This window comes from Centropristis striata, chromosome 17 (genome assembly GCF_030273125.1).
Source record: "Centropristis striata isolate RG_2023a ecotype Rhode Island chromosome 17, C.striata_1.0, whole genome shotgun sequence".
NCBI lineage: Eukaryota > Metazoa > Chordata > Actinopteri > Perciformes > Serranidae > Centropristis > Centropristis striata.
The window spans coordinates 20861293-20880332 of NC_081533.1; the positions used below are offsets into that span (position 1 = coordinate 20861293).

The window sequence follows — 19040 nt, forward strand, 5'->3', positions numbered from 1 at the left end:
GATAAACAGAAACATGAAGTAACAATATTCACCATGCACATTTAATGTTGGTAGTATTTCACTCATGAATATTTCTCCAAGGACCTTACATCAGGTATCAAGTAGAAGCAAATAATGAAATGTAAAGCATGCAGACATTATCCAAGTTATTCACTGTTTCATAATCTGTGAATTCCTGTACTTTTGTTTGGAATGGACTGCACGTTAGACTTAGTTTTGCATCATGACAGCTTTCCTGTCCTAATAAGCAAATATGTGCCCTTCATGAATATTAATCACGTGTTGGTAGCATCTCAAGTAAACTTGCTCAGGCTAATTTAAATCTATTGAGGTTGCAGTTTACATAATGCCCCAGTGTAAAGCCTTCCTGTAAAAATTGCTGAAAAATGTTTTATGTAGTTTTGGAGGAGATGTCAGTGAAAGACAAGTGTTGTTAAATTGTTTAAAAACACACACAACACACATACAGTACACGACTCATTAATAATGAAGAGTGTAGATATAGAAATATGACAATACTTGACTTACCTCAAAACTCACAGAGCCATTGTGGTCTGTGTCAAATGCATTGAACAGGAAATGCGCGTATGTTGAAGCATCTACGGAGAGAACAATCATGGAATCAAAAAAACATCTGCCGTGATTACAGCTCACTCAACAGAAACACTGACTGCAAACAAGAAAAAAAAGTTCAAAGAGAAGTTTAGTCGCTTCAAAGAATCAGAATGTATTTTCTTCCATTATGAGAGAGAAGAAGAAAAATATGCTTAGAGCTAAGAGTTTTATCATTGTTTCATCAATGGTAAGCCATTATATATACTGGTCTGCCTTTCTTTCCTCTGATCAGATATATCAAAGCCTCCTAATGTTTTCTCTCTTGTGATATGTGTGGAATCTTCGCATAATGATGAGAGCAAACAGTGAGCCACTCCAGCCTGCATGAATACAAACAAACTACTTCCTCCCCCTCTCTCTTACATTTCCTTGGAAGGAGGTTTAACTTAAAGTAATCTGGACTTTGGTGCAATTTTTCCAAACACGAGTGAGAGGCAATTTGTCAGTCCGGCACACAAAGGAGATAAGAAGCAGTAACACAATCTGCAAAAACAAAGCAGTGGGCTCACATGACACAAACCTCCTTGTGGAAAAAACTGTGCGTAGATGTCTTTAAAAGTGTCTTCGTTGACGACTCCACTGGGGCATTCCTGGAAGACAAAATGGAATTACACAGGTCAGTCAGCATTTACATTGAAGACTCCCTCCTATATTAAAATCCTTGTCTCAGATCTGTGTTTATGATGTGCCAATCAGGGTCCAATATACAACTCACTGAAACCTACAGAGTGCAAACAACTTCCTAATTAAAAAGTTTGACCACTGAGCATCTTATGACAAGTCCCTTTTTTCTTTTTTTGTGGAAAAATAGCTCATTTTTCTATTCCCTAAAACACTTCTAAAGTGGATTTTATACATTTAAACTAGTCTTCCAATGTGGCCAGACCATACCTCATTAAAAGTATTATTTATTGAAGTAAATGACAATATTTAATATTAAAGACCAACTTAACAGCAGCTGAAATTTTTATTTTTGCGAACCTCTAGTGGTTAAATGTTTGAAAGTGATGTGTGATGTAGAAGTGTACTTCAGGGCGTGTCGAGTACACTGTGACATCACTGTTGGGGGCAACAGCCTGCAGCTTTCAAAAAGAGAGGGCGTTGAAACACAAGGGGCAGCCACAATGTAGAATGCTTTCAATCTGCATTCTTTCTAATGGCCAGCAGGGGGCGACTCCGCTTGTCAGATTGTATGAAAATTACACTACTTCTCACTTTATTTATTTCAATACCTCAGTTGATATTTTACTAAAAATGTATGGTCTCAAACATCAGTTCAAGTCTTCTTCAACAGCATGTTACTGGTTTTGTAAATTAGCTATAGCAATGTGTATCCATGTCACTGTGTACATTGAACTAGCCATGAGCTTATTATTGGGGTGTTGTCCATGTTGAATTTGACCCTTTTACAGTTTATTTCAAACACTTAAAATGTTTTGCTCAACATTTGGTTTTTACTAAAAGACACTTTAGGATTTTTTGAATTACAGAAGTACCTTGCTAACCAAGTTAGCTAGTTGGTGCTACTGATAGCGCTAGTGTTGTCCTCCGACCCAGCTCCACCTTTTCATCCAAAAATGGTCACAGGCAACAGCCAAAATGCTAAATTCAATCTGCTCGTCCACAAAGCAATGGATGACGTCACAGTCGCTACATCCACTTCTTTTATACAGTCTATGGGGAAACACTATCTTTAAGTTTAATGTGAAATTACTCTTTTACTTCAAGTTAATTAAAATATTGTGCCTTCATCCCATAGACTGTATGCTTCATCCCTGGATTTTCTTATTCAACTGCCTATTGAGGAACAATGCATTTAGGAGGGCAACTTTTCATTTTTCTTACTAAACCTTGACAGTTTCTCAGTCAGCCTGTAATAGATACGTTCAATTTGGTTGTATTCAAACAGCAAACCATCCAAGCCCCAATAGACAAGTTGTCCACAGTCATTCAGTGTTACCCACCTGTGGTTGCCTGGTGGCATTCAGTACAAGACTAAATAATCTTACATAACACCTCCAGGAAAAAATGCTTTTGTGTCTTTGAAAAGAAAAGCAGGCAAACCAAAGACGAAGGATAACCTTGCTCAGGGCAGCATGGCAATAAAGGCAGCTAGTTTTGCAGGTTCAATTTCTGCTTAGTGTGAGGCTGCACACTGTGGCAGGATATTGAATTTTTGAAACAGAGGAAATGCTCCACCTATATAGACACGTCTCTGGGTTTTCTAAAGAAGAAAATAAACCACAACTATAGTGGAAGTTGTTGCAGGAAATCAAAGATAAGGAACTGTATATGGGATGGATGCAATAACATGAACACCTCTCGGATACAATTTCAACAGAAAGAACAGACAGAAAATAAAGAAAGAGTGAAATATACCTGTACACTACAATTTATTTATATTTATCTGAAAATGTAAATGTTTATGCCTATCTATTTGTTTTTTGTGTGAAAGTTGAGAGTGATGATGTGCTCCATTTCACTGGGATGATATAATGTGAGAGACATTATTTTGTCAGTGTGAGCATCCTAGTAAGAATAACAGGGCAGACTTGGTTTCCTCCTTCCTGTGACCATGTTTGATCAGCACTGTTAGGAAACAGAACTGTGGGGGTGAAAATATCAAGATGAAACCTTGCAGTCTCACTTCAAACAGCCGCCTTGTGTTTGGAGCTAAGAGGATGCTGCGAGGTTGTCTGCATGAATCCCCAGACACTCTTCTTTTGTTGTCTCACAGACCCAGATACATATCTTGTGGGGTGAGGTGGGGTCAAGAATTTGGGGGAAGTTAAAGAGACAGAATGAGCACAAGTCTGTCTCCAAATTGGAGTTTGGCAGTCTGCGACCTGATTTAATAAATTCTGAGTGCTGCTCAGGTTAATAGTGTTTCAGTCTGAATGATGCAGCATGTGAAGACAGACTGAAGAGCATTGGAATTATCGTTTGTGAATCGATTAAACTGTCCAAGCTTAAAACCTTGACTTTTTTTCCGGGGAATATCATTGTGCAAAACATAGCAAACTTTAAGGGAATATAGGTCAACACTTGCTTTGTTTATGTTTAGCCAGTATGATGTTATGATGATAGCATGATAGCATTTGCTAACAGAGTACTACAGGATCCTAAAACCTGAAAATTAGTTTGTAATTTTGTAATTCTGGTCCCTGGTCTTGGCGTCAATAGATTTTTTTAAAATGGGTTTTTGGTTAGATGTATAAAGTTAGATCTGTGGTCTGTTAACACAACATATTATCATATTTTGTTCTACAGCATAGAATACATCTGCAAAAAGCCCACTTGTCTTCACTAAACTAGACTACAGAGGTTGTTGGGACCATTAAAAGTCATTGTCATATCAGTGGTTGTTGAAGCTCTTTGACTGTGATGTAGTTTGCTTATAGACTAATATTAGTTTTATATTTCTGGTGATTGTGTGTTTAATTCAAAAATCATAAAAAGGATGTTCATTTGTGAACAGTATCTTTCTAAACAAAACATATAATTATCAAAAACCTTTGTTGGCCTCAGAGCTTTTTTTCTGCAATAATCCAAAATTCAATGTGAAACTTTGGTATACAAATGTAATGCTAATTGGCTTATTACTGGAAAATAACTTTTGTAAAATGTCAGCTTTTTATCCAGGGGTAGCTGACAAAAATATATATATAATCCCTGCAGAACTGAACCTCAGTTCAGTGTGCTTGCATGCTGGAATATTTCTTGGCCAGATGCAGTGACTGAATGTATGGAGATGTATTGTCTTAACACTCAGGTCCACATTGGAAATTAGTGTTGCATTATGTTCTCATGTGCTAACCTCTTGGTTGACTAATCATCCAAGGATGTGTGAAAATGAATATCAATCAAACAATTAATTAACCCTCTCCTAGCTGTAGCTTCCTATGAGAGTATTATGCATCTAATTTTTTTTTTTTATCTCTATCTAAGTTGACTAAACTTTGTTCTAAATCCTATTCCAGCAGACTGCAAAGATGCTCAGCATTGGGAGAAAACTTTAAACATCAAACATATCCACTCTAAAAGCAAAGTTGCAACACAGCAGCTTTGTACATTTGACACGGAAAGTATTGCTTTTCTGTTTAGTCGAGCTTCTTTTAATTAGAGCATTGTTTATGTTCCACAATACTGCAGTGAACAGGTTGTCAACAGTCAACCTTTTGTTGAAGCAGTGCAAGGCAGTGTCATGTAATTAAGTACTTAAAGTGAGGAGCGGGAAGTTTCTCAAACATGTAATTTAACGTTGCTTGTAGTGTGGAAGCTTGTGTGTGTATGTGTGTGTGATTGTACACAGATGGGCAATTACTGCTGTCAACACTAATAACACACTGATTAAGTGGGACAGTAATATACAAATGGCTCTGTTCCAAATTAGCTTCTTCTTCTAACCTCTGTAACTCCTCCTCACAAACCTGAAGGAAAATTAAAAGTCAGTAAAACTTTGTGACTGTTGAACCGTGTCTCACACTGACAGAATTCATCTGATTATATTTTATCATCTCTTCTCAGACTCGTGATGACACTGGCAAGGAGGCAGTTTTTTCGATTGAGACTGAAGCCAGTGTGTTATCTAGTTATCATCACGTACAACACACTGCTTCTGCAATTCAATTTAAAGTTCAGTGAAATAGTTAGACTCACTTAATGCCTGAACTGCCTTAAGGTCCCGTCAGGATAAACTTTGATGTTGCTAAGCTTAAAGTCAGGACCTCATTCACACACTGTTCTTTCTTTCATAGTGAGCAGTTTGAAAAGCTGTTTTCTTTTAATGCATTTTTCTCTGCATCAGTGAAGCACTGGCAGGAGAATAAATTACCCCATTGAGGACATAATATCATTTACATTTGGATATTTTACATTTATAATTTATGAAATTTAGCTAAGCACCTTATGGAATTGTCATTTTAAACTTGCTTTATTTTCTACTTACAGTGATACTTTTATAACTAAGTCACCCCGCATTACACGCAACATAATGATAATAAAAGTTGCATCTTGTGTGAAAAGATTAAAAAAAAGTATGTTTTCAACTTGCGGTTGTATTTTCCCCATTTTTCTTTGCCAATCTCATTAGATGGCATGAGAGGTCAAAAAATGTGTTTGTATTCATTTGATATGCTTGTAAAATTAGCTCATCCGTGATAATAAAATAACAAATACAATCTGTGAAATGCAAAACTGGCCAGGCATGAAATCCCTTTCTGAGACTTGTGAAGCGATGCGGCAATAATCGGTGTGGGGAATGAAATAAACCTGTGAACAGTGGCATGATCGCTGATGGAATAGAAACTGTGAGATCTTAATCTAATGCCCAAGGCAGTGCCCCGGCCTGTGAACTATGAAAGCCCAGCAGATTAAGCCAGACGTGAGGACAATATTGTGTTATTTCCTGTTGTCAAGGAATTTATGAAAAAATAGATTCTCTCATATAAGGTGACCTCTGTTCGATTCCACCTTCAGAGCAAGATCCAGACCTAGAGGTCTTGTTTTTGGTCCCTAATGGACATATTGCTGGATCTAAAACAAAGCCCAACTTTAACAATCTGCACTATAAGGAATTGACTGGTAAAGTTTGTTGTCAAGACAAATGACCTCACCCTGCCACCCACAGGCATTTGATTTGCCTCGAAACCCTGGACAACAAGGACAAAGGGCCGATTTCTCATCACGGGAACCATGCCAGCTTCTATTAGTCTGGCTGGCCTTAAAAGCTCTGCCAATGTCACCAGGGTTGGGGCAAGACAGATGAGCTGTTTGACCCTGGAAGTTAAAAAATGAGCTACACTTTGGATGCAGTGATGGACAAAAGCTATTTAGTAGCTGTAATTTAAGTGTCATGACTCTTTCCCTTGGTCTAATTCAGTGTCTAATTACACAGCAGCGATGAGTGTGAAGAAAAATGAAAAGGAGGTTCATCTAAAGCTTTTCAAATATATTTTTTTATAAATGAAAGGATTGATCCACTGAAATTTTGACCTGATGGTGGCTCTCGATAAAAACACCAAATCATCAAAGTTATTACAATTCAACCTAAATGTGTGCACAAAATTGAATTGAAACTCATTCCATTAGTGACAATACATCTTATTCCAAAAATGATCAGACTAGACAGAATAGACAGTTTGTCAATACCACCCATTACGACCCACAAGTGCATTTGTCAAAATGAGCGTTTCCTGGCTCACGGTACTGCACAGCGGTCTAAAAATAGCACAAATTTTATTATACATACACATACGGTTAGTGGTTGTAAAAAAAGGCTGCAGTTTCTGTGAATTTAGGCGACAAAATGACTGACCTTAGTTAAGGGCAAAAAACTTCCTGGTAAGGCGTTATAAAAGACAGTTTATAAAGTAAATAAATGTATGTTAATGCTGGAAGTGAAGAAGTTAGGATGGTGACGTTAGCCAGGGAAGTTACGTAAAAGTATTTTACTTTTTATTTTTCTCCTGGGTGAAAGTCGCCGTTTGTTCTGTACAAAATTTCACGGCGACCCATTCAATTTTTTTAATATTTCAGGCACTTAAGTGTTGGACCAACTGCCCAACCAATCAGCTTACATTGCCACCCCTAGAGTGATGCCACAAGAGTGTCTAAAAATAAAATAATTGAAAAAAAAAAATCCTCTTACAAGGGTGTCGATAAACATACGCAAGATTCTCTCCCTCAGCATTAGAAGAAGCCAGGCAGAGTGTGCAGCTCAAATTAAAGGCCTCATTAGTACACTTCTTACCTCTTACTCTGTCTCAAGTGGAAGTGGACTAATGGGCAGGCTTTGCTTTGCAGGGACTTGGCTGGAGCACACTGCAGGCTCAACAGGAAACTGATGCCTCATGGGAATTCCTCTATCACAGGACTCTCGCTTTCCTCCTCTCTTTCATTGCCAGACAATTTGGGTTGAGTTAATTCTGGGTCATCTCATTATGCCTCACACCAGAGGTGACAATGAAGTGAGGTAGTTTTATACGGGCCGCTCTGGAGGACTTTGACCTGATTACTCATCAGTAATCTTCCACAGTGTGTTGAAGATATGACCTAATTATCATTGGCACAGTGAACAATGTAGAGAAAATTTCATTTTCCGTGGTAAGCACAACTGGACATGATAACATTTAGAGTACGATGTAGGTGATTCAGCAAATTACCTTTCTTCAGATGCTTATTATTTTATTGCTACATAAGCAAAGTGGATACTGAATGGTGTTGAGAACTATAGAAGGAAGGGGACCAGTCGAAACTTCAACACCCCTTTCAGTTACTTAGGGTATAAGAAAATAAAAAAATCAAATCAAATCAAAGGAAAACATGTTTTGTGATGTCAAAGAGAACAAAGCCCACTGAGCTGTACATTATGAATGACGTTGAGGATGCATGGCAGCCCTGTCACTTACATTTTTGAAGCCGCGGTAGAGGATCTGTAGCTCCTTGCGGTTGAAACGTGTCTGGGCTTCCAGCTGTTCGAGGCCCTCGGGGCGATGGCGAACTGTGGATAGCTCAAGCTCATCTTCAACGCTGTCTGGAGAGGAAGAGGAAGAAGGTCAGATGTGAACAGATGCTGGTGAGCCTTTGCAAATTAACAAGACTCTGGCTTTGAGATATCCCATTATTCTTTCTAATATCAGCAACAGCTAAGCAAATGAATATAGACTTTTGCAACTCTTCCATCCAAAATGTCACATTTTGGCATTAAACGGCCACAAAATCTTTAACCTTCTTGACAACAAAGAAAATCCATGAAAGTAATTCCATTTCTTCCCCTTTTCTCCGGATCCTTTTATTTGCAAATGTTACTTCACAAAACCGAACAAAAATCGGAATGCCCTTTTCTTCTCTACACCAAACACAACAGCAGAGATAATTAGTGTTATTGAGCCCCCAGAACAAAGTCCTTGTGGCAGGGAGCCTCTTCATGAACCCTGTGAAACTTTTTAATGGGCCTGTAATGATGGCAGATGCTGTCTGGACCCTGTCACCGACGGCACTGTCCTCGCAGCACAGCGTTTGACTTGTCTTGTTGGCGCAGGGCCTCTCTTATATACCTGAAGTGTGACACAGTGTCTAAATGCCTCATTAGCTTCAAGGGTACTATTGTGGCCCACAGCCAAAAGGCCAAGTCTTCTAACCGACCACAATTAACCTGCTGAGATGTAGCTATTGCTTTGTATCTGTCGGTGATGTTAACTGATGTAGGCAAATAAAATAGCTGCTTGATCATATTCCTATTATCATATGAGTCTGGAAGTGATGATTTCTGCAAAATGCAATATATTTTGTCAGTTGTGACACAATTAATGACATTGGGAACATTTTAACAACAAACAGGCTTTGGGGAAATCTTGACTAAACAGTTGAAATAATCTTCATATAAATATCACATCAAATCACACATTCAACAATAATTATTTTCACTGATGCAATGGTAAAACCAAAATGTGAAAAAATATTCCAAAAGATGAATGTTGTAGCTGAACACCAGCTCTAGCAATCATGTGTGACTAAAGCATAAATCGAGTGTTCTCCAACCTCCATACCAGGAAAAGCCACAGAAAGGCGTCTTAGACAACAATAAAACAAAACCATGACAAAGAGAGACAAAGAGAAAGCCTTGGAAGAGCCACTTGCTTTGATTACTGGAGGAAGCCTTTTTGACTGTGGAGCATGGGAAAAGCCTCATGAGTCGAGCTCTCACTCCGCGCTTGTGGACAATCTGAGGGTAACCTGAGAAGTACAGCATTAGGTATTACGGTTACCCAATAGCCTCGGTACATTGGTGGAAACTTGACATGCAAGAGGCGAGGGTCCACTATATATCATCAGGCAGAGGCTCCTTCATAGTTGGTTCTTCAGGACAACAACATAATATCTTGCATTGGGTAGGTTGAAAGCTGCAGCTTCCAAAAGTAACGAGTGATGACTTTTTAAATTTGGTAGACTTAAAATAAAAGATAGTTAGGTCTGCCAAAGAGTTCATGTTTTTGGCTCGGTTTGTTTGTCTATTTGTCAACAGGATTACAGAAAAACTATAGCCCTGATTTTGATGAAAGTGGAAGGATGTAGCATGTGCCAAAGAAAAACCCATTAAATATGGGAGTGGATCTTATTCAAAAAGATGTTTCACTTTTGTTAACATTGCGAAATAGGGCATTTGTGTTGCATTCGTGTTGTGTCAGAGTAATCGGAATAATTAGTGCCAGACTGGGAAAATTTCCTGGCTCGCCTGATTTGTTCCTTTTGCTCTTTGTTGTCGCACAAATACTGGAAACTGCTATCAACGTGTTGTTTAAACACTCTGAGCAATAAAATATGACACATCTTTGGTGTTGCATCCATGTTTTTTCCACATTATGACTAAAATCATGAACACCATAGTCAAAAGAATGATTTCCAACTCGGTAACTCCAATGGGATTGGATGAGCACATGAATGCACCATTGGCCTTGGCGTAGGTCTGTGCTCTGGTTATATAATGAGACGTACTAGCAGTAAATTTAACAAGCACAGAAACCTCAACACAAGCACAAACAACTGCTTTGTAATGGATATGAAGTATTAAAACACATGTAGCACATGTGCTGTAGGCTTTTGCATTACTTTGCTGCTGTTTTTGTAATCATGTCAAGTTAAATGTTAAAATGTCAGCAGCTGATATCTGGCTGTAGACTTTTACTACAGCGATGCTAGAGGCTCTGTGAACTGTACATGGGCACAGGGGTGCTTCAGGCTAAAGAGTAATTCAAGTTCAAAGCTGCCTAAAAATGGCATCACTGCAAGTCACAAGCAACTAGTTCACTGGGTTACATTACTTATTAACAAGTCTCCCAACACATTGTAGGTCATTAGGCTAAAAGACGGGCTCTGAATGTGATATGGAGACTTGGACCTCACGTCAGGGTGTAATATAACATCCCATTAGGTGTCAGCTCTTTTCACACATAGCCCTGCGTGTTCCTTGAGAGAATTTGTCCTCCTGTCAGTTTAAAGTTTGAATTGATTTGACCACAACATGCATAGAACTCTTATGTTCTATGCAGCACCTCTCTGTGTATGAAAGTGATGAAGCAATATGTTCACAACCTTGCCTAAAAGCACACAAGCCCATTTCCTGTCCTGCTCTTGGCTATTCTGAAAAATTTAGTGTGAGGTTTGATGGCAGCAGTGGGCATTGGACGTGCTCTCGTGTGCTGCAATCCATTCGTCAGTGACAGCAACACCTAATTAATTTAATTTACAGGTAAAACATCTTGCAGAGGCAGCACTAGTCAAGCCCCTACAAACCTGAGCTATAAAGGGATGTATGGGTAGTAAATACATTATTGAATAGAGGCTGTGAAAATTGTTTCATAAATCTGCAACATGGTGTAGCAACATCATGGAGGTCCAATGGAAAATGGTTCTGTGGGCAGAAGAATGACTGAGTGTAAAACTACAGGGCAGGAGAAAAACATTAGCTGACAAAGGTTGTTGTGATGAGAGTGTACGTCAGTCTACCTGTAGTAAGCCACACAGATAACTGTGAATTTTCCCTCCAATGTCAATTAATTGCAATTACAATATCAGTCAAAAGTAATCCCAAATAGACTTGTTTTCCCTCAAATAATGCAGCCAAAGTACTAACAACTGCTAATTAGCAAGTACATTTACATTTACATTTAGTCATTTAGCAGACGCTTTTATCCAAAGCGACTTACAGGAAGAGTAAAAGCAAACAATCAAGGTATAAGTACAATTGAAAGTGATGGGAATGTGGTTAGTTTTGCAGCTATGTGGTCTTAAAGCCAAGTACTGAACCAATAAAAAGCTACTGATGGGTCTACGACAGGGGTCAGCAACCTGTTTGATATTGAAGGCCATTTTTACATTTTCTTGTTAATCAGTGTGCCATATCAACATTAAGGTTAACACTAAGTTTAATTAAGACACTACATCAAAACTTAAATCTCTAACAGATCTGTTGTTTTATTTAGCCAATTTATTGCATTCATATAGGCCACTGGTTCCCACCTGTGGGTCCCAGTAAAAGTACCGGGTAATTAGTCCATCTGGTACTTTTGAAGGTACTAAAAGGTCATCAAATCAGAGTTGAAATCATTAACCGTACCAACTTTCCATCAATCTTATTCATCAGGAATAACTTAACAAATAGTTGTACTTGTTTTTACCTGTGGTTACAAATTATATGCAGTGTCCATTACAACTGCTATACATGACATCCCCCCAGTTGCAAAATGTTGCAATTACAGAAAATGTCGAAAAGGGAGAATAAAGTGAAACAAACTGAAATATGAGCGCGATTCAAGAATGCTGCCATCCTTATCCCAGAGCTCATTTGGCATGCAGATGAGAGGGCACTTCAACATTTTAGAAAAAAACTTATTTGTAGTGTGCCATTGGTTGTGGCACCTGAGCCTAAGGTTGCTAACCCCTGGTCCAGATGAAACGTCATTACAATTCATCCTCCTGCCACTGTGAAGGCATGTACAAAATGTCATGGCAGTCCATCCAACAGTTGTTGATATTAGCTATGCTGTTCTATTATTTTGAACAGATGTTTCATATTTAAAATAGTGATATATGCTTTCTACTTCATTTAAAGGCACAATGTTAAATGCTTTCATAATATACCCATATTTATATAAATGGCTGAGTTTAAGGTGACCTAAGGAAAGATTTCAAAATCTTTTTAAAAACCCATTTCACCAAGCTGGCAAGGACCCCTGAAGAAAGTTTGCTAGATTAAAACCCCATGTGGTCCCAGCCTTTTCTCCTTCACAGTGTGTGATACAGAGCAGATGGTTAAGAACAATCTGGCACAATGTACCAAATAACCAGCATCAAGGTACACAACAAAGCTGTTGATTCTGTTGAGTCTTGTCAGCTTGAGTTGACACCAGTTCATACTGCCCTCTATAATGACAGTGCAAAACTTTGCGATTTAGAGGATGAAGAGACAGAGTAAGGCTCTCATCTGTTCTTGTTACCTGCCTGACACACACCTTCCTTCCTGAGAGACACCTGAGGTTGAACTAGACAGATGCTGCTATTCTTACCAAGTGATATTGGGCCTGACAGCAAGCTGGCTTTACTTGGAAACATTACTGTACCACACAGAGGCAGCCTTTCTAGCTTGCAGCTCAAGGACAATGGTCACTATATTCTTTAGCACCTGAAAAATTAATATGTTTGGAATGTCGTGCAAACTTTATGACTTGAAAAAGCGACCAACGCTGTGCTATCACTAATGGAATTGAAAGCATGACTGCTGGTGAAAAGCTAAAGGAACATGAAGGAAATAAAAACTGATCTCTAAAGTGGAATAAAGCAGATTGTGAGTGACACAGCGCTTAATCAGGCAGGAAAAGAGCATGCAGTCATGGCTGTCTGATTAATGTTTGCCCTTTTAGTTTATTGACAAAATGGATCTGACGCTTGAGTATGTGTGTGAGGATGTTGCGTGGCTCGTGCTGTGCTCTGGTGCTCTTACCCAAAAAGGTCAAAGGTTACCATTTTGCTTGTAAAACAATAAAAAAAAGCATAGGTGTTGTTGTCCTGAAGAACCAAGTAAATCAAGCAAAGATGAAGGTTTCTGCAGAGTCGAAACATTTTACTGATTACGTGCACACACAGAAAGTCATGCCTTTTGCCTTCCTTGAAAGAAACAAGCAGACGTCAGCAGCTTATTGCCTGCTGCTTTAACGGCAGGTCATCAGAAATGCAATTCATAGCCACCTGAGTAACAAATTTAGCTGCTTTAGCCATTTTAGCCCCTAGCTTTACAACAGTAATAAACACAGAAAAATGCCTCAGCAAAATATAATTACCAGGGGAGACAATGAGGCTAACTTTGTAGACTATGGCCATAAAATGGTCTATTGCACAGTATCTTCTTCATCATCATTGAGCCCACAAAAATACTTGAACCCTGAAAAATGAGTTTGAGAATATTGCTCCCCAAAATAAGACCGGACAAATCAGTCATAGTTCAACTGCTACACTCTCTCAAGATTCAAGTAATCTATCTCAAAGGTAAAGTCAAGCTGGAGGGTAAAACCTCACTAGCCCTAAATCAATCGGATCCATGAACCAGAAAAGACTAGGCTAATACATATTTGATAAATCTTAGTCAAATGTCCTTAGATGACCACAAATGGCTGGCTAATATCAATAAATCTTGGGTCAATTCTTGTGCTGAAGCACGCAGTTTGATGAACGCTTCTGCTGAGCTTGCTGCTCCTTTGTTGTGGTTTAAGGGTGTATGTACAGTAAGTGCTACACAGAGGCAAATGATGGCCTGGGGGTCCACATGGACGGATGAACTAATACAGTAAGAGCCTTACTCGGTGTGAGATTCAAATTAAAATTATTAAATGGATCTTTGATGGGGGGAAATCTGGGTTTAATGTGTGTGAAATTGGTCAAGATAGGTTTTAATTTCAGGCATTGATAGCATTCAACAGACTGTGCATTTTGTTCCCTCCTGCTACGTTGTTACAAGTGTTTCCTCCCAAATGTTATCAGACTAAAATAGTGCAGCTACTGTACATCTGTGTGTGTGATATTGGTGATATTGGTGTCTTTTCTCAAGAGTTTCTGTTTCTGTGTGTGTGTCTGAGACGAGGTCTTAACTTATACAATTTAGCACCAGCTCCTTGTCGTCCCTTTACTATTGTGGCGCCAAGAAGGCGGGGCTCACAAAAGTAGGCCATGACTCTAAGGGAGCACAACTTATCTTCTGACAGTTTACATGATAGTGTTACAGGCGGCAGCACCCAGCGTGTGAGGCTATACAGCTTCAAAAGAGCTTTGACCACACCCGTACAGTGGCTCTGAGTTACATTTGATTGCCTGACTTAGTCTAATTGAATGAGTCTCGGTGACTTCTCTTAGTTTCACTTCATGGTTAGAAAAGAAAGGCCTGTTTCCACACAGGTAATGTGAAAACCCTTCTAAATAATGAAAAGCTAAAGTTTCTTCCACACGGTACTTAGACTGAGGTATGTGGAGCCAAAGTGCAGAGTTTCAACCGGGAACTTTTAACCATAAGAAACAAATGCTGAGGTTAGCACAACAAGCAACTGGCGTCGAGTGGGTAACACAATGTCCAGCAAAAGTGAAATTCCGTAGCTGCGTGTTCCCAGCTACACCTGATACAAAAGAGGGGGTTGTGTGTAAGACAAGGCTGGTGTAACATCATTTTTCCCCGTTATATTTTATGTGAATGGAAAAAAATCCGATTGGCTGACACACATCCAATGCCCATCACTAAGATGATAATTATTTGGGTGGTTTGGTTATGGTTAAACATAGCCAATGTAACAAGTTTTATTTTAATATTTTATACATTTTGGTATTGTCAATGCATTAGTGGTCTTACACATGAAGTCAACAGCAGTGGGTCATAACTATTTTCATGTCAAGGGCCTAAAATTAATACACATTAGGTCACAGACCCCAATTTAATAATATTGTGCTCCAGGACCTCCATCTGAAAAGATGTTGGTTCTCTGATATGATTAAGACCATAAATCTATAGTTGGAAGGTTCAACTGAGGAGGAAGTGAAACATATGATTGGAATATGAACACTTATGACTCTCATTGGGCCCACTTCTACAGTGAATTCAATCGTGGTAATTAACTATTCCCCCTTTTTTTTATTTTTACGATGGACGCCCCAGAACTCAAAGACCCCTGGTGGTTTCTAGACCTCTGGCTGAGAAGCACTGCTTTACAGCCATGCTAGCTGCTCTGTGAGGCTGCTGTATAGTAGTGCATTGAGCTTAATGATATTTATACTGGCAATTATAATATATTTATGTTCAGCAGCCCTTTACCTGATTAGTGTCAGTATCTGCTGATGAGACATTAAGCATACCCTGGAAGAGGAACAGTTGAACATAATTTTAACACAGAAAATATAGTTGTATAGCTGTTCAAAGCTGCTGGATTTCTGGAGGAATGTACAAAAGGAGATTAAAGAGGTGTTGGGTATCAAATTGAGATCCAGCACTTTTCAATTTGGGTAGACTAACAGATAAAATGATGGATTGTAATTGAATTTCTTCACTGAGACTTTTGATTTTTTTTGTTTAGCCACCTTATTATTCTTACTTTTATTTATTTTACTGTATTTATTTTTATTCCTATTATACTTTTGTTTTCTTTAATTATACAGTTACTGTATTGCTAATTCATTGGTTGCATAGTTGCAAGAAAAATCATTTGATGTGTGTTGCTCTTATTAATGTATGATGAAAACAAGTATTAATATTGAAGAAGCATTTCTTAACAGTGTTTAAAACATATATGAAAAGAATATGAAATCAAAGGTGTACACTCTGTATTATGTGTGTAGAATAAAACAATAATGGCAATAGGGAGGCAACATTACATAGCTGGAGGTTTGACAAAACAAAGTCTTTGATTCAAACGCGCTTCAACATCATTAGTATTCTTTGTGATCAAAAAAAGTCATTGGACGTATACAGTTTTAGATGTATAGACGTACATAAAATATAGACCGATCAAACTAAGCCTTTTCCATTGAATTACTATAGATGCTCATGTGGACACGGAACCATTGTATTCACAATCAGCAACCACTTACTACGCTAGTATTTTCAGGAACATAGGCTGAAGTTTTCCCTTTAAAAGTGCCAAGTTTCAAGACTTTTCTTTATAAGTAACAGCATAATGTGAAACTTTACAATAAATAGAAGCAGTACATATGTCACTGTGTAATATTGTTGCATCAATATATATATATATAGTGTTTTCTGAGAGACACAAATTATGTTTTTCCACTTAAAGTAATGCAAATACTCTGAGGCTTCCCGTCAATTGGCTCACACCATTCTGACAACACCTGGACCAAACTTAATACTGATGTTATCGCAACATGAGCTCACTCCTTTTAAAGCCGTCTCCAAGTCCTGGCAACACAACAAAGAAACAATCGGCCACCAATCTCAGGGTATCGAGTTCATCACAAGGCTGCACTGTGTCTACTGCTGTCCATTTAAGGGCAAAATATGTAAACATAGTCACAAAGCAGCATTAGTTAGAAAAGTTTAAAGTTACTTTCAGACTTTAATCGGATTTAAGCAATTATTATCTCAGAGGAATTTAAATTGGAATTTAAAATTGTTGGGCTTCAGTTTGATTTTTATCATTGCTTGAGGCAGAGTATAATCAGTAGTCGTTTTCTAGGACATTTCAAGTCCCTTCTGTCAGTGATTGTATCTGGCAGTGGACACCAGTGCTGCCCTCCCATCTTTCTGCATCTTAATTTGACTCTTTAGTTATCATTCAAAGTGGTTTCTAGTTCTGAAGTAATTCATTAGTGCATTTTGGGAAGGTACCAGAAAGATGAATCTCAAATTGGACCAAGAAAATGTCTTTCCATAGTGGATTATCCATCAACTTGATGCTGTTTCTTGTATAATTAAATATATAAAGTCAAGATAAGTTCAATAAGGAGTAAAACTGTTTTGATGGAATGCTTTTTCTTTGCATTTTGTTATGAGTATTTTTAGACTTTAGACAGTATTTCATTGTAATGTATAACAAAGTGGATACTGACAGTAAGATTACTTGACTGAATTGATTTATTTAATGGTTAATCCTAAAGGTTTACTGAACTCACACCAGGTCAGTTATTCCCAGGTGTTAACCTCTCAATACCTTAATCTATCGACTATATATTTTAACAGATGGTGCAATGACAAAATTAGGCCTCTTTCAGGTCAAGATTTACACTAAGATTAAACAGTCAACTATTTCATTGCAACTGTAGCATTCAATAATAACAGCAATATAAAGAGGTGTTTCAAACTAAAGAGAAATAGCATTCCATCAATAAAGGAACCAAACAGGGATCGGACAGCCAAAATTAATAATCGATAGCTTGAAAAAGTGCTTGTTAAATTGCATGATATTTAGCTTGAGGTTAATGATTGGTGACATTGCAGGCAGGTCAATACCTCTTTCGATTTTGCATTTAAAAATTCCAATCTCTCTAAAGGTCAACTCTGTATTAGTCAGAGTGTACACATGGAACATTTACAGAAAGCATTTTTGCCATATGGTCAATTACACGAATGCAGAGGCAAAAGCCTTTTGGGCAAATTGAATCTAAGCCATTCAAAAAGAGCCAGGGGGATAGAAGAACACTTTTAGGCCAAATATTTTAATGGGTCAGTGTGCAGAAGGACAGCAGGTTCACTCTAACACCTCATTCCAGTGTGAAAGTCCCAAGGCTGCGTGTTGTTTTTGAGTGAAAGGGGGACACATGTTACAGACACTTTGCAGCTAGCAATCAAGTGAAATTACACCCAGCGAGACAGAAACAAGGATGGCAGATGAGCAGTATCTGGCAGCCTGGCCAGTGGTGGATTTTATCCATGTTGGCATGATTCCCAAAAAGAGGCCAGTGTGATATCAATCTGACCTGCTCGCCTACAGTTACACCAACACTATTGGCATGAGGCACCTCTCGGCAGAATACTAAATTGGCAGTGTTAAGTTACTATTTCTATTTATTGCTCAAGCAATGCCTCAGTCAAAACATCTGCTTATACATGAGCAGAGCTGGTGATGAAATCATCCAAACAGCCAGATTAGTTGGAAAAAACAGATTGAAAGGGAGTTGTCTATATAGTGTGATGCATTTATGATTCCATTTATCTTCAATAGTTCAGAGGAATGCTTTTAATGTGCTTCACTGGAATGAGAAATTTAAAAATATAATTATTATTCATTCATTATCCTTAACCACTTATCCGAACTCGGGTTGCCGGGGGCTGGAGCTGATCCGGGCTGACAATGGGTTAGAGGCGGGGTACACCCTGGACAGGTGGCCAGACTATCACAGGGCTGACACATAGAGACAGACAACCATTCACACTCTCATTCACTCATACGGGCAATTAAGAGTTACAAATTAAACCTAAGCTGCATGTTTTTGGACTGCGGGAGGGAGCCAGACACACAGAGAGAGAGAACCTGCACAGACAGGAAGAGAACATGCAAACTCCATACAGGTGAGTCCTTTCAGTCCAGCATCATTTGCCTCTGGTTTATAGCTTCACCTGCTCACATGAAGATTAGAAATGTCGCTGGTACATGTAAAAAAAAAAAAAAGGAATTGGATGGTATCAGATGATATGCACATTTGAGCAGACCGATAACTCTTTACACCCTTCCCCCAGAGTAATCATATAATCCCAATAGAAATATGCCAACTGATTTCAAATGAGTGAACTGTGAAAAGGTGAATGTTTAACAATAAATGCATATCCTGATCTGTCCAAGGACTGAAGATTAAACGTCTCGCTCCTTTGCAATGCCTAACTTTACCTTTCTTTGGGTATAATGATTTCCCCTTTGTAGCAAAGTAAAGCAAAGTTGTAC

General features: G+C 38.4%; 1 protein-coding gene across 7 annotated transcripts in view; it reads right to left on the reverse strand.

Annotated features, from left to right (window-relative positions):
- The window catches only part of kcnip4a (potassium voltage-gated channel interacting protein 4a), a 151414-nt gene that overhangs the window by 4434 nt on the left and 127940 nt on the right, over nt 1-19040 (reverse strand). For 6 of the 7 annotated variants that reach the window (XM_059354795.1, XM_059354791.1, XM_059354794.1 and 3 more), the window contains exons 2-4: nt 8025-8149; nt 1136-1205; nt 529-599 (exon numbers count right to left, since the gene is read on the reverse strand). In XM_059354795.1, coding sequence (XP_059210778.1) covers nt 529-599; nt 1136-1205; nt 8025-8149 — 266 coding nt within the window. Of the gene's footprint in view, nt 1-528; nt 600-1135; nt 1206-8024; nt 8150-9255; nt 9352-19040 lie in introns of all 7 variants that reach the window. The other variant, XM_059354790.1, reaches the window with a different exon arrangement.